Source organism: Azolla caroliniana, unplaced genomic scaffold, assembly GCF_043228905.1.
Source record: "Azolla caroliniana isolate FFs.n. ecotype wild unplaced genomic scaffold, voAzoCaro1.0.p SCAF_17, whole genome shotgun sequence".
Taxonomy (NCBI): Eukaryota; Viridiplantae; Streptophyta; class Polypodiopsida; order Salviniales; family Salviniaceae; genus Azolla; species Azolla caroliniana.
Window position 1 is genome coordinate 5,711,773 of NW_028230452.1, and position 21,435 is coordinate 5,733,207.

The window sequence follows — 21,435 nt, forward strand, 5'->3', positions numbered from 1 at the left end:
TTGAATCACTTCTTCAAAAAAACTGATTCAGGGTATAAGTTAGATTAAACATGTTACATGCAGGACTGGAAATGCTCCACCAGGCCTTTCCAGGCTTCAGGTAGCACGAATATCAGGAAAATCACCCCTCCAGGGCGAGTCACTTTTGAACCGAAAGGCAAGTCTCTTTTATTGTCCATCTAATAATTGAAATCACGTTTTTTGGAATACAATAGTTTTGAGTTGATAAGCATACTCTGTTTATTGAACAGATCAGCCTGCTAAATGTATCTACGGGGCTGAATGTACCCATTGATACTATTTATCCCTTGTTGATTGTAGCATCTGTAGACAGGTGGGTTTGTGTATTTTTACTGTGGAGATTCTAGTCATATTTGCTCTCCCTTAGTTTTGTCGGGTGACTGAATTACTTTGCCCTCACAGAGGTGCTGAAATAAAGTTGCACGGCCTATTAACGTGATTTTTGCAGTAACGATCGTGTATCAAAAAAAGCTGAAGAACTGTTGAAAAGGAAGGCTACTGGAGTAGATCTTGAGAATTCAATGCTTGTAGGAAAGCTGTTTTCTATTTTTCGGGGTATGAGAACTTAATGCAGTCATAACTGTGGGTTTTGCTTGCAAAACTGAACATTCATTCTAATCAATGGAAGGATAGGCTTCAAATTTTCGTTTCTGGCTGCAATTTACCCTGCAGCATCTATTATAGTCGTGTGTTCTTACTCACATTAATTGTATTTTCTGATTAACAGGTACACAAGGAAGTGAAACTGCTGCAGATGCAAAAGTTTCTCCAGCAAGTCCTGCTGTGAAAGTAAAATTAATGAATATCTTCACTCACTCCATTGCTGCTGCAAACTCTTTTCCAGCTACTCTTCATTGCATTTTTGATTGTATTTGTGGTAATGACCTGACAAGATTTCTCTTTTTCTTTCTTCTTCTTCTAATATAATTTAAGAAGTAAAAAAAGTTCGTGCAAGTGGCTGTATGAAGTACAGTTATCAGTGGCTTCAACAATATTAGATATCAATGGTTTTATAAAATCGTTTTATGTTCCATCACTTCATTTCTAAACATATTATGTTAAACAAGTTATCATTCTTAGTTAGTGCTGGCAGCAAAATCTCCTTACGCTATTTCAGTGACTACAATGAATAAGTAACTTGTTGAGTGATAAAAGCCTAGACATTTACATCACTAAACTTATTTCTGTTCACCATCTGATTTAGAAGGAACCTAAATCATACACGTGAAAGGGCTCCCAAGGTTTGAAATTTGGTCTCATGAGCAATTCTGTAGTATTTTACAAACGAAAATTTGTATGTGTCTGATACATAACAAGCTCTTAGTTGTTTAGCAGTATCATGGTTGATTGTCGTAGATTGAAGTTAGATTCTCAGATCTATATCAGTCGTGTGATTAACAATGTCAAGGCTTGACTTGTCTTTTTTTGTCAGGAGATAATTCATTTTTAAAACTAAAGCAGGCTGGCATGGAGTTCGCGATTTGGGTATTCAAGCATGTAATGAATTTGACCAGATTATGAGTCACAAGTTTTGCCCAAAATTTCAATCTGGTATTGACATACTAATTTATATCCTGATAAAATGCTGCTAATTGTAGGCGAGGGACGAACAGATGGAACCTATGGCTCCTATTATTCTATCTGGAATATTAAAGCTTCTTACTGATAATGCATCTTCTAGTGAAGCAGGTGTTTTCTCCTACCAAATATAATCAATGATTGCTTATGCTTTTGCATCATATTGATTGGCTGAATTGACGTTTTAATCTATTCAGATACCTCTGTTAAACAATTGAAGATGTTTGCTTATCAAGCAATTGGCCAGCTGGGGCAACGAGCACCGCATCTTTTTAGGTAAACTGCAAACAGATCTGAGACCAGAATCTGCACTTCTATTTCATAATCCATCCTCTGCTCACCAGAAAGGAAGATCCCTGCATATTCTTTTCTATGGCATGCTTTTTCAGGAGGTTGCATTTTCTTTTTATGCAAAGATGATTGCTTCCTGAGTCATGAAAAGATGTTTCATGATAATAGAAGCTCAAAGAAATATACAAAAATTAAATGACCAAAATGGAATATAATCAAAGGAATATTGCAGCATGAGCTTCCAAAGCATTTGGAAAGCTACAGGAAAATGTACAGGTTGGCTTGCATAGGCTGAAAGTAATGATCCTTTCGAAAGTTTCACCATCTGAAATACATATCAATGTCGTTGTGTAATGATTCTTCTCATGCACCAGCTTCGATTAGATGTTAATATCTTTTCTCTTATTTGCCCTTAACACTCTTGATCCCACTGGTATGCTATTTCCATGTGAACTTTTTTATATTCTTTGCTGATATCTCATGTATAAATATTATTGAATTTGTTGGCCTTCTGGTGAAAGACTGCTTGATACCCTTTCTGTTACAATTTACATGCTCATTGTTTCCTTTTTTATATATCATTCACATTTATAATGGAGATTTATTTCTTGCGTCAACTGTAGTTGTATTATCCAAACTTGTTTAAAAAATAATTTATGTTAACAGGGGTAGCACAGATGTTGTACTGCAACTATTTGAGGCATTGAAGATTGAGCCAGCATCATTGCGATTTACCATACAGGAAGCCATTACTTCTCTTGCACCTGCATATAAGGTATGCTTTCTATTATGCTGGCTAAAAGCACATATGCATAAAGCCAACGAGGAAACATTTGTCCTACGTCATAATATTTGAATAAAAATGGTGCATAGCCTTCATGAAGCTTTCCTGCAAAATGCTAGAAGCAATATAATAATGTACAAAACGTGGCTATTCTAGGCTTTTATGTAGTTGAAAAGGTGCGCACATTCACCATCCATTATGCAAAGGCATGTAACCTGAAATGCAAGTAGGTTTGTTAAATATATCCGTTTTGTATGCAAGTATAATGGGGCTTCAGAAAGCTGATTACAAATAAATCCAATGTGCGTCCAAATGCTACTTTTCATCACACTTTTTTGGGTGACAAAAAACAGGTTGCAGTCTCTTTATTATATAGATGTACTGGAGATTGTAGACTTATTTTCAAGAAAATGATAAGAAATGAAGAGTGTTTATCACCAAAGAGTCAACACTATTATAACTATATTCACACCTAACAGCTACTTAACTAGGTTCATACAATTCTAAGTATGTTCACACCCAACAGTTACTTAACTAGGTTCACACTATTATAACAATGTTCACACCAAAACTTTCATAGGATACACATTTACGTGTAACAGGCCCACATATTCCATTCATGCATAGTGTGCCAAACTCTTGGTTAAAGAGGAAATCGTGTCTTTCTTATTTCATAAAAAACACTACAGTGACAAACATAGTGCTCTTCAGAATCCACTCCCCGATGACACAATTGGCAAATTCTTTCTTCTAGAGGCATTCTTGCATATCTGCCTACCTCGATCTCTAACTGATGTGATGATGTTCGCAGCATCCCTATCACACTACACAACACATAGGACAGATGTATATCCATATAAGATGGCCTGCTGATGGATCCATCCTCCGGCAGGTATAAAAAGTGTTCCACTTGGCAGCCATCTTCATACGAAGAGATTTTTTGGGGCTGATCCATGTTCATCTGCTATCCAATGTGATAATATTAGTTGGGATCATTATGTTCTTTTCCGCTTTGGTCAAGTTTATTGGGGACAATCCATTCTATATTGGATTGAGGGTAGTGTGTTTATGCTTATGCCATTTGATTCAAACCATTGTTGTGTCTTAGCACAATGATTATCTTCGTGTTCACCAAGTTATTTTGATGAAATAAGTGCCAATCTTGCGAACCTTCCTTTATGCAGCTTCTAAAGCTGTTGGATTTATTGGTCACTGATCGCAATAACGCCTCAGTGATTATTAGGGCTCTCTTATTTTCTCTGGAATTAAATCATGGGATGCCTGTGCTTTGCTCCTTACCATGTGGGCAATCATTGTGACTAAAGTTATCTGCAAATCTTTCTAGTTATTCACCATGTTAAGACTTGGTTCCTAAGTTTCTGCCCCGTAGGGAAGAGTTGGTATGATGAGTGTATCAAATAGCCACAATTTAGTTCATGGCATTTGGAATTGTATATGTTCACATTATGTTTCAAGAGCATGAAAGGCTGCATATCCACGAGAAAGTCGAGCACATGCAGCCTCCTGTAAGGAGAACTGAGGCCCTCTGAATGTTACTCCTAGGTATCTGTAGGATTTTATTATGCCTCGTTTTCCCTTCCCCAAGAAGAAATCTGGTTTTGATCTTGTTACCCAGGCTTGAGTGGTGTTGAACACTGTCACCTTAGTTTTATCTAAGCTTATTGACAAACCTTTGTCCATAAAAATGATTTAAAGATGTTTAGATGTCTATGTAATACCTCTAGAGAGTTGGAAATCAGTACAATATCATGAATGTAAATAATCAACCGTGTGATTATGTGCTGCGGAATTAGAATAGAAGTGTGTATGTATATGTATGAAGAAGGAATAGACACCAGATAGACAACAAAGCAGAAAATTGTATATTCACAAGAATGATAACCAACTGATTACAAAGGAGAGGAGAAGGTGCATGGTCACCTTCTCTCTACATTCTGTTACTAAAACTACCTCTCGCCATGTGATTGGATGTGCCGGAGTCGACAAACCATACATTTTCCGAACCGGAGGTGCTGGTTGGACCAAAGGCCGACATAGAGTTCACTCTATGCCTCATCACGAACATTCCACCATAATCTTCATAGTCGGAGTTCGTGGCGTAATTGGTGAGTTGGGGACTTGTGGAAGCCCTCTCACGCTTCTTCTTTTGGCACTCTTCCTCATGGTGGTAGAATTTGCTGCAATATCCGCATTCGACAGGGTTGTTTTGTTGGCTTGTTCCGGCATGAAAGCTCCCCCTTTTGCCGAACGTTCTTCAAGTGTTTCCACTATCAAGCTGAAAGTGGAATTGTTATGGGATGGACATCGTCCTTTTTGTCCTTGGCCGAATCAGCCTTTTCTTGCATGACCGCAATCTCTACCTCAGTCCGAGTGTGAATAGAGCATGTGTCCTTCCGATGCGGAGCTCCTTGTTCCGATGTGGTTTTCTTCGACCAGGAACATCAATTGAAGGTCAAAGGAGGGAGGATTTTCTCGTGAGGATGAGCGTTCTCATTGTGGTGCTAGGCTGTCGAGACATATTTGAACCATTTCGTCGTCATCAACGTTCACGTTAATTGAGCCGAGTGACTTGCACAACTCCTTGATCTTCATGGTATAGCTTGCGATTGACATGTCCCTTTGTTGGACATTATTCAACTCTTGACGGAGTTGAAGCTTTCATGCGGTTGTATCAGCCACGAAGATTTTCTTGATATTTTCCCAAGCTTCATTTGGCGTCTTGGCTTCTTGAATGTAGCCGAGCATGTGGTCATGACCACATGATGCCAAGCATTACAACACACGGTTCGCCGCTTGCTCCCAAGTTGGGTAGTTGGCGTGTGTTGGGTTGGGTTTCATTTCATGAGCTCCTTCAATGTAACTCCAATAGCCGTGGTTGACAAGATATTGGTGCATCTTGTATTCCCAAGATATGAAGTTGTTTTTATCCAACTTTTTACTGGGAAGAGAGCTGCTCGTCTGAGTGTTCATGATGGTCGAAATGGATTTTCTTCTCTCTTGGATATGAATTATGTAGTAGTGCCATGATAACGATCAACCTATTCTTCCTGAATGTTGGCGTAGGCACAACACACGCGGATCGGCTAGATCAAGCTACCAACTGCTTTGATACCATGGAAATAATCAACCGTGTGATTATGTGCTGTGGAATTAGATTAGAAATGTGTATGTATGTGTGTGTGTGTATGAAGAAGGAATAGACACATGATAGATAGCAAAGCAGAAAATTGTATATTCACAAGAATGATAACCAACTGATTACAAAGGAGAGAAGAAGGTGCTTATATGGTCACCTTCTCTCTACATTCTCTTACTAAAACTACCTATCGGGAAAGGGGGATAACCTTAACTACCTCAATAAAAATGTGTTCTATGACACATTAGTTATGTTACATAGTGGTGGTGTGTTCACAGACTTCATATATTCTTAGGGTGTGTTACCACACTAGGTAAAGTTGAGTTTTATTCACAACAATCAGCATATAGTAATATATGTATGGCAAAAGGAAACGGATATGCTTGGTTCCATTTGGTGATTATGAAAGATACATGTAAAGGCCGCAGTTGTATATCCCTGGCTGCAGTCAATGATGATTTGAAGATTTCTCCTAATGTAGTTTTGCAGTTTAGTTGCTTGATTAGTGTCTGCATTACTTGGACGCGTCAGTTCCGTATTTTTAAACCTTGATCAGGCTTTCTTCAAAAGTGGTATAACTACTGTCATAACAGAATATCATTCAAACATCTGTGTATTTATATTTTTAATTGTGTTGAATTAGTGTCTGTATTTCTTAAACATGATATTTCTGTATTATTTTGCATTTCATATGAGTATTGGTTTAAATTGTTGGCTAGGGTTGCTCATCTGAAGTGGCAGAGCAACTTGATTCTTTCCTACTGGGGAATGTTTCAGAGGTATCTTTTTTGAATATTTGGTCATTTTGCTTTTCCCATGATTTATTATTGTATGATTTAATTACAGACTTCAGTTAACATCTATAAAGCCTGTCCATTTGTTTGCAGGCTGTAGGGGAGGCCAGATTTTGTTCTGTTTGGTGGGCGAAAAATATCTATGATTTCAGCAATTGTGCTGGGCGTTTCATATGCATGTTAGGAGCATCTGATGAGAGGCTTGATGTAAGGTATATTGATACTGGCTTTTAAACCCTATCATTAATTGTACTGTTGAAATCAAAGTAGTGTTAAGGTACATATCAGATTATTATGTGTGAGTAGGAAAGAATGTCTTCACCCTTGTAATTATCTTTGTTCCAACATCCAATCGTAATGGTCCATTACAGCTCATGTTGCAAGTTCATATGGTTCCTAGATATCACACAACACCCTGCACACTGTCCTCTCTAAAAAGCTAATTGTCCATTACACGTGGCTGCCTTGAATTCCAGCATGCATTTTCTCATATGTGCAGCATGGGATAATATGAACCCATCTCCATGGAAATCTCTGTTTTCGCAGTCTGTCTCTGGATGCTCATGCGAATCCATTATCTCTACCTAGCCTCCTGCCTCCAAATATGAAAGAAAGCTATGTCCTGATTGATGTGGAAGCGTGAAAGATCATGACCTTAGTCCTCGCAAGGCTCACTGTGACCCCTTCTCTGTCTGTAAAGATTCCTGGGAAAGAGGTGGTGCTGGATTCCACCTGATATGTCAGACTCTTCGAATTTACGTTGAGTATGTAACATTATCAATGAAGAGCAAACAATTTAAGTGATAATGGAATTCAGGCCAATTCCTGCTTATTACCAAGTAAACCAAGCAATACAACAGCAAGGTCTCCACAATATAACATTTGGCATCCGGATCCACAAGTAGCGGTAATGATATTAAAGACGTTGGTGGTTCATGCTGATGAGGTTTCATTGTTTTGCATTCATAGATTGACATATTCGCATTCACGGGGGTTACCAAATGAATGCATACGAATGCATGAATAAATATTCGTAAAAAAAGAGAGAGTTCATAAAGTCCATACTTTTTAGTTTCTTAGATATATCATTTAAGTTATAACAAAGAGGACATTGACAATAAAAAGGGGATATTTTACTTCACATTAAAAAGGAGACTTAGACCAATAATATTTTTATAATAGATGTAAAACTTTAAAAGTATTTGTTTTCTTAAAATTTTTTTTTTTCATTAATTTCCCACTTTTTACTCTCCCAAAAATTTGATATTTTTTTATCTATCATTAAAAAGGGAACCTCATGCTAATAATATTTTTATAATAGATATAAAACTTAAAAGTAAAACAAAAAAACAAAACAAAAGAACAACAAAAAAAAGATAAAAAAATAAATAAATGAAATAAATAACAGGTTCATTGATTCCCTGCTTTTTACTCTCCCACAAAATTTAATATTTTTATTTGACATTAAAAAGGGGAGCTCACACTAATAATATTTTTATAATAGATGTAAAACTTAAAAGTATTTGTTTTATTTTAATAAAAAAAATAAAAAAAATAGAAGGTTCATTAATCTCCCACTTTTTACTCTCCCACAAAATTTGATATTTTTATCTGACATTAAAAAGGGGAGCAATAAGATTTTTTGATAGATGTAAAAATATATATATTTTAAAATAATAAATAATAAATAAATAAACGAATGGTTCTGTAATATTCTTGGGGTCATTTTGTATTCTCGAATATTGCGAATATTACAGATGGCGAATACCATGAATATCACGCATGGGTCAATCTATGGTTGCATTCTTGTCTTGATAACTTCTTTCTATTTGTTTGTTGATTTCTACAAAGAATAGTCCCAAGCATCATTGCTCTTTGTATTCCATTACCTTGCGGAGTGATTCAAAGCTGTGGTTGAAGAGGTAGTGGTATCGCCCCGGTTCAGAATAGATTACATCTTAAAATATAGATCACATTATTGTGTCCTCAGACGTTGAATATCACCTTTGGGGGAGAGTGTGTGAAAGGTAGGGAAAGAAAGAAAGAAAGAAAGAAAGAAAGAAAGAAAGAAAGAAATATTAACGTCTTTTAAGAGGCCAAAATGGCCTATAAGACCAAATAAGAGATTACATCTTAAGTGTTGTCTCGTCTTTGAGAACAAATCAAAATAAAATAAATATTACACAGTAAATATAAAAGTAAATAACATGAAAAGAAAAGAAATGAGGGAATTTGGTTTTTGGCACATGTGAGATCCTCAAGTTAGGTATATTGTAGCTTTTGTCTTCGAAAGATCTCTAGCATAGGTTGATCCAGAATGGAAATGTCTCTGAAGCGAGGGAAGCACCTACGATGGTGGGAGATAATGGCTTTTATCTGTCGATGACAAGGGTGTCGAGGTCGTGGTCCATGGGGCCGAGGCCTACGTGCACAGCAAATTGCCATTGCCCGATCAATTGTAACCCCTTTGTTATGTCCTGGTCTGAAGCCCATTTGTGTATCCTGGGGTTGACTTCTAGCATTAGGAGTGATGGGGCTAAAGAAAGTTGTGATTGTTCTTTGTGGATGAGCTTGTGTGGTTGTATTATTGTCCTTCAACCAACAACTTTTCCCTATGTCTCTTGAGTTCAAGCAAGAAAAGTCCTAGGCACCGTTGGTCCTCATATTCCATTAACTTGCGCAGCGGGCCAAATCCTTGTTTAAAGAGGCAATGGTATCTCCCTCTGATTTCTTAAAAGACCCTATAGTGACAAACATAGTGTTCTTCAGATTCCACTCCTTGATGACACAATTTGCAAATTCTTTCTTCTAGAGGTATTTGTGTATATCTGTCTACCTCAATCTCCAAATGATGTGATGAAGTTCGCAGCTGCCCTATCATATTGCGCAGTGCATTGGATAGATTTATGTCCATATAAGGCGGCCTGATGATGAATCCATCCTCCAATGTGTGTAAAAAGTGTGTCTTGTAGTTGGCCATCTTCATACCAAGAGAAGAAAGAAAGAAAGAGATATTAACATATTTTAAGACACCAAAATGGCCAATAAGACCAAACAAGAGATTACATCGTAATATAGACCATATTATTTTGTCCTCAGACGTTGAAAATCACCTATGGGGGAGTGTGTGTGTGAGTGTGTGAAAGAAAGATATATACATCTTTTAAGACATCAAAATGGTGTATAAGACCAAACAAGAGATTACATCATAAATCATTGTCTCATATTTGAGAATAGCAAACGAAAATAAATATAATAAAACATATGGTATTAAAGAATCTAGTTATCTAAGCACTTAAAATTCTGATGCTAGATAGATTGAAACTCTTGTCTTCGAATAATCTCCACCATGACTCTCTCCAATATGGAGAGATATATGAAGTAAGAGAAGCACCTTTGGTACTGGGTGATAATGGCATTTATTTGGTCATGACAAGGATTTGAAAGAGAGGGAGTGAGAGAGGTGAGTGAGAGAGATGACATGGATTTGTTATTTTAAGAGAGATGGCATTAGAAGGACTCTTCCCAATGAAAGAAGGAAACATACCACACTATCCATCATTATTTGATATGCTGAACTTCATTTGGAAACAACAACCTGGGTTGGCTATTCAAGCAAGACTGGGAGAGCAGGATCTTCTATTCGAATCAAAGACCTATGAAGCAATGATCACTTTCCTTTTGAAATGTTACAAAGAGTCTGACAAATCATCCCTAGATGAACGTATTTTGTTGCTATTGGAACATGCCATGGCCTTAAATGGAACTGTTGATTTACATGTTAAGGCATCAAATGGACTCCTGGTTGTTGCTGCTCAGTCACCAAAGGTAACACCATGGGAATAAAGCTTCCGTAGCTGTTTTGTTTACAATGCATATCTTGCAGTTGAATGTTAAATATTTTCGTGTTGGTCACACTTTATACTTCTTGACAATTGGAAGCTTCAATGTTTGCAATCCAGTTTGAGAGAGTATGTGTTTTAACCTATGGATAATTTCTTATTAGATCAAAGATCTTCTAAAAGAGAAGATTGTCATAAATTTAGTTCTGTACTCAAATGACTCATATCTTCCCAGAAGAAAGGATGTGAATGAGTTGATGACTGGTAATTATATGCAGAAATTTGCAGAAATGTATGTTGGGAGAGTAAGCTGGTTGAGACAATTCGTTGGACATGTTGATACAAGTACACGAGAGATAATAGGAAGGCTTTTTGGTATTGTTACCTCTGAACTTTCAATATCCAATGTTGTCACTCTATTGGAGGATTTAACAACAACATTCAATCCTGCTCAAAAGACAAGGTATTCTTCTAAATGTGAAGTGAATGGGATCCTCAAATGTAAATTGAGTGAAAGGGTAAGGTTTACTATGGTTTCACCACTTTTATCTGACTCTATTTGTGTAAGGTTTGAAGAAGCTCAGGGTGCTGTATGTGCAACTGGATATATTCTGGCGCAATGTATGACTGGCATGCCAACAGTAAGTATGGATGTGACTTTGATTTAGTGTAAAGATGCAATACCGTAGTAAAAGAAAAAATCTAGGGCATGTATTTGTTCCTGTCACTGTGTCTGGACATGCTAGTATTCATTTCTGCTCTTTCTGGAAATTTAGGTTCCAGTTAACAAGATGAAAAATATACTATCAAGCTTGGTTCACTTGAGAAAGTCAGGCAATCCTCTCCTATCAGGAACTGTAGTGGAAGCAGTTGGTCATATTGGTCTACGGGGCTGTTTACCTCTATTTTCTGATGGTGATGAACAGTTGATAGGTGTAGATTCTATCAGCAATAATGAGGTGACAGAAGGAAAACTAGATTTAACATCTGTAATTCAGTTGTTGAATGATGTCATAGCTTCAAAGGATTCAAAATCAGTTCAGAAAGCAATTATTGCATATGGGCATATCTGCCATGGTAGCCCTGAAAAGATACTCTTGGAAGCAGCACTGAATGCGCTATTCGCATTGAGCAGGACTAAGGTGTGCTTTCATTTTTTACTTAATTATAAAATGCTGCAAGAGAAGTAATAGGATCTTGTAGCTATATCTAGAACGCAGATGAAAAACTGGATTAACTAGACAAGAGTCTGTCTAGTATTCATGGTGACTTTGTGTAGGATACGATGGTTAAGATTCAAGCTTGCTGATCGCTTTTATACACAAGCACTGACATTGCATTGTGGTTCAGGTGGAGGAGGTGCTGTTTTCTGTAGGTGAAGCTATTTGTTTTATATGGGGTGGTCTTTGTGTTACAGCAGATGAAATTCTCAAAACGACATTTGTCTCTCTTTCTGGCGCACATCATTTTTTGACTGATGAGAGTGACATAAATGATATTGATCGAAAAAATATACCATTTACCAATGAATTGGATGAAAAGAGAGAGAATGCACGAGAGGTGATTGTGACAAAACTTTTTGATGAGCTTGTCTACAGTGGTAGAAAGGAAGATCGGTGTGCAGGTGCAGTATGGTTGGTTTCTATCATCACATATTGTGGGAATCATCCTCGTGTACAGAAGATGCTTCCAGATATTCAGGTTCCTAAAACCTAAAGCCTAAACCTTGGTTTTAAACATTTTTCATACCATGAATAAATGAGGTCAATTGGAGATAATAATACATTGTATATTTTTGCGGTGGTGTATGATGTTTTTGTTGATTCTACATTCAGAATGTGCATATTAAGGGTAAATTGACACTTTTATGTAATTGATTCTGCATTGCGTAGGCGTTGTGGTCAGTTTGTTTGTTGATGTGAAACATCTCTGGTAGTCACAGGCCAATTTTGGCCTTTTGAAAGATCTTAATACATCTTGCTTCATTCGATCTGTGTCCATATGTATGCCCAGACTGCTGTTGCATATGTAATGTCTCTTTCTGTCTCATGGCCATTTTGGAATCTTAAAAGATGCAGATATCCTTCTTTCATTGTGCATATCTAGGCTCAGATTGCTGTTATACATATGTGGGAACGCCACCCCTTTGTGCTAGTCTTTTGAAAGTAGGGTTTAGGGTTTAGGTTGATGAGGCTGCTTGTCTAACATAGCAAAACTGCATATCCATGGAGAATATTACTAGAGGTGATTGGGAAGGGAACTTCCCAATACGGATTTGATCTCAAAAACTGCTCGTGAAGGTGGTTGCATGTGAGACAATGCGATGACGATGTCATCAGCATAAAGAAAAATATGAACTTGAGTACCAGCCAAGTCTGTCTTAATGAAAATAAAAAATTATTAAACTTAATAGAACGATAGTAAGGAATAGAAAATTGAGTCGGCCTAAATAGCGGTTGAAGGTAGAAAAAGGAGAAAGAAAGTAAACAAGTGACATTATTTGTTCTTTGTTAGCGTTTTTCCCCTGTAAACTTCAGTGTTATTTAAGCTTTAATTTGATCTCCAAATATCTCTTTCTCCTTTTCATCAATAATTTTTTATTGTTAAGCTTCATTCTTTTTTTCAAGCTTAGTTCCTTTGTACCATCAACAACTATCATCTAGGTCTAAATTGGCATATTTAGGTAAAGGAGAGAAATGAAATGAAATCACATATTTAAGTGACTGAGGTGCAGGAAGCATTTAATCATTTACTTGGGGAACAAAATGAGCTCACACAAGAGATGGCATCAAAAGGCATGAGTATCCTTTATGAACTCGGTGACACAGCATCTAAACACGAGTTGGTAAAAGCACTTGTGAATACCTTATCTGGGACTGCAAAACGGAAACGTGCAATTAAGGTACTTTAGAAGTGCTTTACTTTTCCTTTATGATGCTTCCTTTCTTGTCTAAAGTGACTGTTTTACCCATGCAGCTGACTGAAGACTCTGAAGTATTTGAGGAGGGTACATTAGGTCAGAAACCAGGTGGTGGAAATATAACTACATACAAAGAATTATGTAGCCTTGCAAATGAAATGGGACAGCCAGATTTAATTTACAAATTCATGGATCTTGCGAATCACCAAGCATCCTTAAATTCAAAGCGTGGAGCAGCATTTGGTTTTGCCAAAATCGCTAGGCAAGCTCGAGATGCTCTTGCTCCATTTCTGCCATCATTGGTACCAAAGCTTGTCCGATACCAATATGATCCAAATAAATTAGTACAGGTAAGCATTGGAATTCATTCGGTAATGAAAACATGCACATTATGAATCATTGTTTTTCTCACTTTCATATTCATTTAGGATGCCATGGGCTATATTTGGAGGTCAATTGTTGCGGAACCAAAGAAGACAATTGATGAATATTTTACCACAATAATGGAAGATCTTCTTTTACAAGCTGGATCGAGGCTTTGGCGATCACGTGAATCTTCTTGTCTTGCTTTAGCAGATATATTACAAGGTCGTCGGTTTGATGAGGTTAGAGATAAAAAATGCGCTCTACAGAATGTTTTTAATTTCCAAAGTTTGTTACTTTCTTATGCTTGGATTTGAGGTAAAAACTAAACTCTTATAAAATTTAACCTTTCTGGTGATTCTTTCTGTAAACACTGTGCAAACTTGGAGTCCCCTATGTTGGAGTTCCTGTGTATGATGTTGAGAATTTATACAACTAGAAATCAAAGGAGCTGCATTGAATTGCACAAATGGCTTCATGGAACAAAAATTGAAGGAAAATAAAGCTATACTAGCATCTTTTAAGAGAGGCCAAAATGGCCTATAAGACCAAAGAATAGGCTACATCTTACATTTTTTTCTCATAATAAACCAAAATAAATACACCTAAACAATTGACACTATGTATATAAGAACCTAAGATTCTAAACTTAATCTTTAAAATTGTTGTCTCCAACAGGGGCCACTCTAAGATGGAGAGATCTCTGAAAAGGGGAAGCACCTTTGGGGCATGGTGATAACCTTTATTTTTTGATGAGAAGGGTGATAGGTTCATGGTCCAGATGGTCATAGCCTACATGCATGGCACATTGCTATTGCATGCTCTGTTGTAACCCCATTTAAGTGTCTTGGTCAAGAATCAACTTATGTAGTCCTTGATCGACTTGTAGCATGATATATGCTTAAAGAAAGTTGTGATGATCCCGGTTGAGCTATTGTGGTTGTCCAGCAACTTTTCCCTATGTTTCTTGAGTTCTTGTAAGAAAAGTCCTAAGCAACCGCTGGTCTTTGTATTCCATGATTTTCTGTAGTGGGCCAAATCCTTGTTTGAAATGGCAGTGATACCTCAATTATTTCATAAACACCACAGTGGCAGGCATTGCATTCCCCCCTCTTATATCACAGTTATATCACAGTTATATCACAGTTGGCATATCTGTTCTTCAATAGATTTGCCTGCATATCTGCATATCTCAATTCTAACTGATGTGAAAAGGCCAAGAGCTAACTGATGTTTAACTGGTGTTTATTCAAATACGAATGCTTGATGAAAAATACATCCAGTGACATGTGTACAAGTGCTTTTTAGTGGGCCTTCTTCGTATTAAGATATATCCGTCCTATAGTTTTTTGTGCATATCCACCTATTTCAATTTCTAACTGATGTGAAGGGGTCTTGTTCTACCCTATCACACTATGGAGCGCATGAGATAGATGTATATCCATATAAGAAGGCTTAATAATAAATCCATCCTCCAACACATGTAAAAGGATGCCTTGTAATGGGCCATCTTCCTACCAAGAGATGTGGGGTGACCATAATAGTGATTGGTATTAGGGAATACCTGATAAATTGGGTGTGGTATGCCCAAGAAAACCAAGATGTACCTTTCTAACACTGAAATCCTCAACTACACCATGGAGTCATTCCACATTCCTGGTCCCACTCAACCACTGAATGAGGTCATTTACTCAAGAAGAAATTGAATAAAGAAGAAAGGATTAAATTAGATATTTTTTAGCATCCATAGAGAGGCCAAATTGACCTATGGGATGTAAGTACACAAGTTCTCTTGATGTGTGTCTCCTTCCTAAGAAGGGATATTCATACTTTGAAGCACAATGTCTCGATGTGTGAATAAGGCATACGCGTATGAACTCAAACTTCTAGGGGTTCTCTTTAATGTGATAATCAAGTCATCACCTATGTCATTATAGCTTTCACGAATTGTACTACATGCAGAGCATGTAAAAAGCAAATGATACTCATCCTCTACTAGCCCTTCTAATACCTAGGTTGTGATCGCGAAGGAGTATGAGGACTCTATGAGAGTTAATACTCATGTTAGTAATGAGAGAAGGTTGAATACGATCAATAAGCCTTCTTACCTTATATAGAGCCCATTATTCAGTATTGATGTTTGCAATGTAATATTCTAATTGTCCTGTTAGCATCTTTCCACTTCTTCTTCCTTAGTGGTTCTATAAACCTTTCCACAAAAATTACATATTTCATAGCATCACTTGAAAGCTCTAAGAAACTATTTTTTGATGTCAACCACCCAACCAGATGAGAGAATTTACTCTTGTGTAGTTTACATCCAACATTCCTAGCAAGATGTGGTAATCTATGATTTGGCATATTCTTGACTTTTGTAATGTATCTATATACTCTTTGTAGTGCCAACATCACTATAGGTTGACACATGTTTCCAAGAGCATAACCTGATTGGAGGAAAATCTCTGAAGTAGTATCTAAAAATCTTACTAAAGAAAGAAAGAGAGATATATTAATGTCCTTGAAGAGGCCAAAATACCCTATAAGACCAAACAAGAGATCATATCTTAAATGTTGTCTCGTCTTAGAGAACAACAAATCAAAATCAATGTTACTAAGTATAAAAAAGGATCTTGTTATTGGTGCATGTGAGGTTCTCCAGTCAAATATATTGGAATTTTTATCTTCGAAAAATCTCTAGCATAGGTGGTGAGATTGTGGTTCATGGGCCAGGGACTATGAACATGACAAATTCGATTGCCCAATTTATTGTAAAATGTCCTATTCGGGAGACCATGTGTGTAGCCCTTGATTAACGTGTAGCATGAGTAGGACTGTTGGGGCCCATTTCTTTTGATAGATGTTCTGATGGATTTGCTGCAAGAGAAATTTATTTAGAATCTGAGATTGATTTAAAAATATGATTATGGAAATTTGACTAATGCTATTGACATTCTTTGAAATAGGTTGAAAAGTATCTTGAACAAGTTTGGATAGTATGCTTCCGTAGCATGGATGATATTAAGGAAACAGTCCGTACGGCTGGAGTTGGTCTTAGTCGATCAATAAGCTCTCTTACAATAAGGCTCGGTGATACACAACTAACAGGTGAAAATGATGCAAGGACCACAGTGAACATTGTTTTACCTGTACTCCTCTCAAAGGGTGTGATGAGCAACATTTCAGATGTGCAAAGAGTTTCTTTGGATGTTGTCATGAAGCTTGCGAAGGTAAGGCCATAGTATCGAGTCATTAATGGCATCAACATGAATGTATAATTACTTCAAATTATGACATCCTGATAGACATCTTTATGAATGAATGTAATAAGTATAAATTGCTTGGCCAAGTCAATATAGATTGTTTGCATTAGAGATACTTGGGGTAGTTTCACAAATATTTGAATGCAAGTAATGTAGCATTAATGGACTTGACTTGTCAATAACAAATGTGACTAGTCTATGTTCTTTCTTGGGAAGTTCTGTATTGCGAAGACGCCAAGATGAGGAAAGCAGCTTCAAGTGTTGGGTAAAAATGGCTTTGATTTGTTGATGTCAAAGGTGAGGAGTTCATGTAGCAGGTGGACATGCCTACATGCATGACAAATTGCTATTGCTCAATCCATTGTATCACCTTTAGAACGTTGTAGTACGGACATTAGTTATGCTGCCTTTGACTGATCTGTAACATGGGCGAGAGGGGTGATAGTTTCAAAGAAGGATGTGAAGCTCTTGGCTTATGTGGTTGTGCAACTGTACTGATGTTTTTCAGCAGCTTCTGTCTATGTTTCGTGATTTCCAAAAACAGTCCCAAGCATAACTGGTCTTAGTATTCCGTGAAGAGGTTGTAGTATCTCCCCTTTATTTCATCAAAACAGTACAATGGCAAAACTAAGACTTCTTTGATTCCGTCCCCTTGATTTTGCTATTGGCAGATCTGTTTCTCCATAGCTATCTATGCATACCTACCTATCTCAAATCTAGTACTGGAATAATGCTTGATTTTTGTTGTGGTCGTTATTGCGGGAAGTGTTTATATTATTGGAGAATATTTATATCGATTAAATAATACATCAAAACGTTTTCATTTTCAGAATGCTGGTAGCTCCATTCGTCCCCAACTTCCAGACCTGGTTATCCACATGTTGGAAAGCCTTTCTGGCCTAGAAGATCAAAGGCTCAATTATGCGGAGGTATTAAGTTACTGATTCCATTGAACTTAGTATTGAGAATTATATGTTTTCTGTAAGTTTCCATGCTCTTCTCTGAAGTAATTATGAATACACCAAGTCTTCTTAATTACTACCCAACTATTAAAAACCTGTTACGAAAATATTAATTATTGTGGTGCTGTCTCAACTTATTTTCTAATATGACTTTGTTTTAGTTACACGCTGAGAAGGTGGGAATAAATGCTGAGAAATTGGAAAGCTTGCGTGTAGCTGTTGCAAAAGATTCTCCAATGTGGGAAACACTAGATTTCTGCTTACAACAGGTTGATGGTCATACTTTGGATATTCTTGTTCCTCGTTTAGTACAACTTGTGCGCACTGGTGTTGGCGTAAATACAAGGTACATATACTGTCACTTTAGTCTACTAGTTTGATATTAAGATGCTATTCAGTTATTGGACGGTAATGACGTTGGTGAAGGAGAGGTTGGGAGTGAGAGTAGATGAATGAGAAAGCAAGCAAGCAAGCAAGCAAGCAAGCAAGCAAGCAATATTGTCGTCTTTTAAGAAGCCAAAATGGTCTATAAAACCAAAGAGATTATATCTTACAATGTTTTGTCGTCTTTGAGAACCACCAGAATAGATATAACTGAACATTGGGTACCAAAGTATCTACATATCCAAGAACTTAAAATTCGAAACTTAAAAAAATCACCAACATGGGCCGCTCCTATATGGACAGATCTCTGAAGCACCTTCAGTGACAAGTGATAAAGACCTTTATTTGTTGGTGACAAGGGTGAAGTCTGTTGGGAATGACTAATGTTATAGCCAAACAGCTAGCCAACCCGAAGGGCTAATTATCCCAACGGCCAGATCTTGGCCTTTAAGAGGAACCTTCTCCTCATGTAAAAAGTGATCTCTGTGTTTTCTCTCTCCTGTTGTGACATATATGTATATTCTTGAGAATAAAGGTGGTTTTCTCATTTTTCAATATGGTATCAGAACCTAGATCCTCCCCTCTGCAAAACCCTGGATCCTCCCCTCTGCCAAACCCTAGATCCGCCCCTCTGCTGGTGTAACAGTGAACGGAACAGCACTATCTATCCTAGCATCCAAGAGACGAAAGGGAGGCTTCTCCTTCTTTGATGACAGTGCTATGTGACTTCAGGAAAGAAGTCAGAAGAAAGAAAGAAAGAAATATTAACGTATTTTAAGAGGCCAAAATGGCCTATAAGACCAAATAAGAGATTACATCGTAAGTGTTGGCTCGTCTTTGAGAACAAATCAAAATAAAATAAATATTACACAGTAAATATAAAAGTAAATAAGATGAAAAGAAAAGAAACGAGGGAATCTGGTTTTTGGCACATGTGAGATTCCCAAGTTAGGTGTATTGTAGCTTTTGACTTCGAAAGATCTCTAGCATAGGTCGATCCAGAATGGAAATGTCTCCGAAGTGAGGGTTTAGGGTTTAGGGTTTAGATTGAGAAGATGGATGAGGTGTTGTCAAATTTGAACGAGGCTCAGGTGAAAACATAATGCAGGAGTCACTCCTGATCGTTAGGTGTTTCCTCATGATATTGCTCAGTTTATCGCTTATTCTAACATATCAGCTACACATAGAGCATTCATTGCATCATTAGACTCTGTCACTTTACCCAAGTGTTTAAGGTTGCTAAAGAAGATCCAAAGTGGAAAGCAGCTATGCAAGAAGAACAAAATTTGGGAGATTGTATCACTACCACCAGGAAAGAAGTCGGTTGGGTGCAAATGGGTATTTACAATAAAACAAACCCTAGACGGCAAAATCGATTGTTACAAGGCACGATTAGTGGCTAAGGGATATAGTCAGACATATGGCATTGATTACGATGAGACTTTTGCACTTGTAGCGAAGATGAGTAGTATTAGGACGCTTATTTCCTTAACAGTAAATAACGATTGGAAATTACATCAATTAGATGTAAAAAATGCATTCCTTCATGGAGAGTTGATGGAGGAAGTGTACATGGATATCACCCTAGGTTTTGGTACAATTCAAATAGTAGGCAAGGTGTGCAGACTAAGGAAGTCGCTTTATGGACTGAAGCAATCTCCTCGAGCCTGGTTCGACATGTTAAGAAGGGCTATGGTGGGTATGGGATACCGGCAGATCAATGTGGACCATACTGTGTTTCCGACAACAAAAGGAGAAATTTCCCAACTGAAGGTGCAACTAGATAAAGAGTTTGAGGTGAAGGATCTAAGGTTGCTACGATATTTTCTTGGAATTGAGGTAGCTGGTGGGGCAGGAGTTGTTCTATCTCAGCGAAAATATGTGTTAGATCTTCTCACAGAGACTGGAATGTTGGGTTTTAGGCTTGTAGCTTCTCCAATTGACCCAAAGATTAAGCTAACTGAACTTGCAGGAGAGAAAGTTGATCGTGAAAGTTATCAAAGATTGGTAGGTTGGCTTATTTATTTGACTCACAATCGTCTAGATATTTCATTTGCAGTAAGTGTGGTAAGTCGCTACATGCATGTTCCGAGGAAAGATCATTTGGATGCAATGTACCAAATTCTGAGATATCTCAAAGGTGCCCCAGGGAAGGGATTGATCTATAGAAAACATGGTCATTTTAACATTGAGGGCTATTGTGATTCTGATTGGGCTAGTTGTGCTGATGATAAGAAATCCACATCAGGATACTGCATGTATGTTGGGGGCAATCTGGTCTCTTAGAAGAGTATGAAACAGTCGGTAATAGCAAGGTCAACAGCAGAAGCAGAATATAGAGCTATTGCTGTAGGAGTTGCGGAGATGTTGTGGCTGAGAACTAAAGTGGAATCAAGAAAATCAGATGAAGCTGTGGTGTGACCATAAGTCAGCAATCAGCATTGCCAACAATCCGGTACAGCATGATAGGACCAACCACATCGAAATCAACAGCTTATTTATCGAGGAGAAGCTTGATAGTGGAATATTAAAATTGAGTCATGTTTCTACTGAAGATCAAGTAGCAGATTGCCTTACGAAGGGACTTGGGCCAGTAAGGCTTTCTAGATTGTGTGACAAGATGGGCTTAGTGGATAACTTTCGCCCAATGGCTAGTTATCCCAACGGCCAGATCTTCGACTTTTAGAGGAACCTTCTCCTCATGTAAAAAGTGATGTCTGTGTTTTCTCTCTCCTGTTGTGACATATATGTATGTTCTTGAGAATAAAGGTGTTTTTCTCATTTTCAATAAAGTCCATGGTCCAGTGGTTGTGGCCTACATGCATGGCACATTGCTATTGTTTGTATTGTAACCTCTTTGGTTAAGTCTCCAATTGTGTAGTCCTTGATTCACTTGTAGCGTAAGTGGACATGGCTAAAGAAAGTTGTAATAATTCTCTGTTCATGAGCTGTTGTGGCTGTATTATTGTCCTTCAACAATTGTGTATTACTCGATTGTTTACTTATAGCATGAGTGATTGTTGTCTGTTGATGAGCTGTTGTGGCTGAATCAACCTTTGTTAGAGATCTTTTGAAGACA

General features: G+C 37.4%; 1 protein-coding gene across 1 annotated transcript in view; it reads left to right on the forward strand.

Moving 5' to 3' along the window:
• Window positions 1–21,435, forward strand: part of LOC147852988 (ARM repeat superfamily protein) — a 32,309-nt gene that overhangs the window by 4,290 nt on the left and 6,584 nt on the right. The window contains exons 5-25 of the mRNA XM_087333398.1: window positions 64–157; window positions 252–334; window positions 470–576; window positions 749–898; window positions 1,454–1,518; window positions 1,620–1,710; window positions 1,797–1,875; window positions 2,557–2,665; window positions 6,551–6,610; window positions 6,719–6,837; window positions 10,126–10,453; window positions 10,746–10,930; window positions 11,036–11,108; window positions 11,244–11,609; window positions 11,818–12,168; window positions 13,202–13,369; window positions 13,444–13,737; window positions 13,816–13,992; window positions 16,714–16,977; window positions 17,841–17,939; window positions 18,134–18,318. Of these exons, the coding sequence (XP_087189524.1) occupies window positions 64–157; window positions 252–334; window positions 470–576; window positions 749–898; window positions 1,454–1,518; window positions 1,620–1,710; window positions 1,797–1,875; window positions 2,557–2,665; window positions 6,551–6,610; window positions 6,719–6,837; window positions 10,126–10,453; window positions 10,746–10,930; window positions 11,036–11,108; window positions 11,244–11,609; window positions 11,818–12,168; window positions 13,202–13,369; window positions 13,444–13,737; window positions 13,816–13,992; window positions 16,714–16,977; window positions 17,841–17,939; window positions 18,134–18,318 (3,447 nt within the window). The remainder of the gene's footprint in view (window positions 1–63; window positions 158–251; window positions 335–469; window positions 577–748; window positions 899–1,453; window positions 1,519–1,619; window positions 1,711–1,796; window positions 1,876–2,556; window positions 2,666–6,550; window positions 6,611–6,718; window positions 6,838–10,125; window positions 10,454–10,745; window positions 10,931–11,035; window positions 11,109–11,243; window positions 11,610–11,817; window positions 12,169–13,201; window positions 13,370–13,443; window positions 13,738–13,815; window positions 13,993–16,713; window positions 16,978–17,840; window positions 17,940–18,133; window positions 18,319–21,435) is intronic.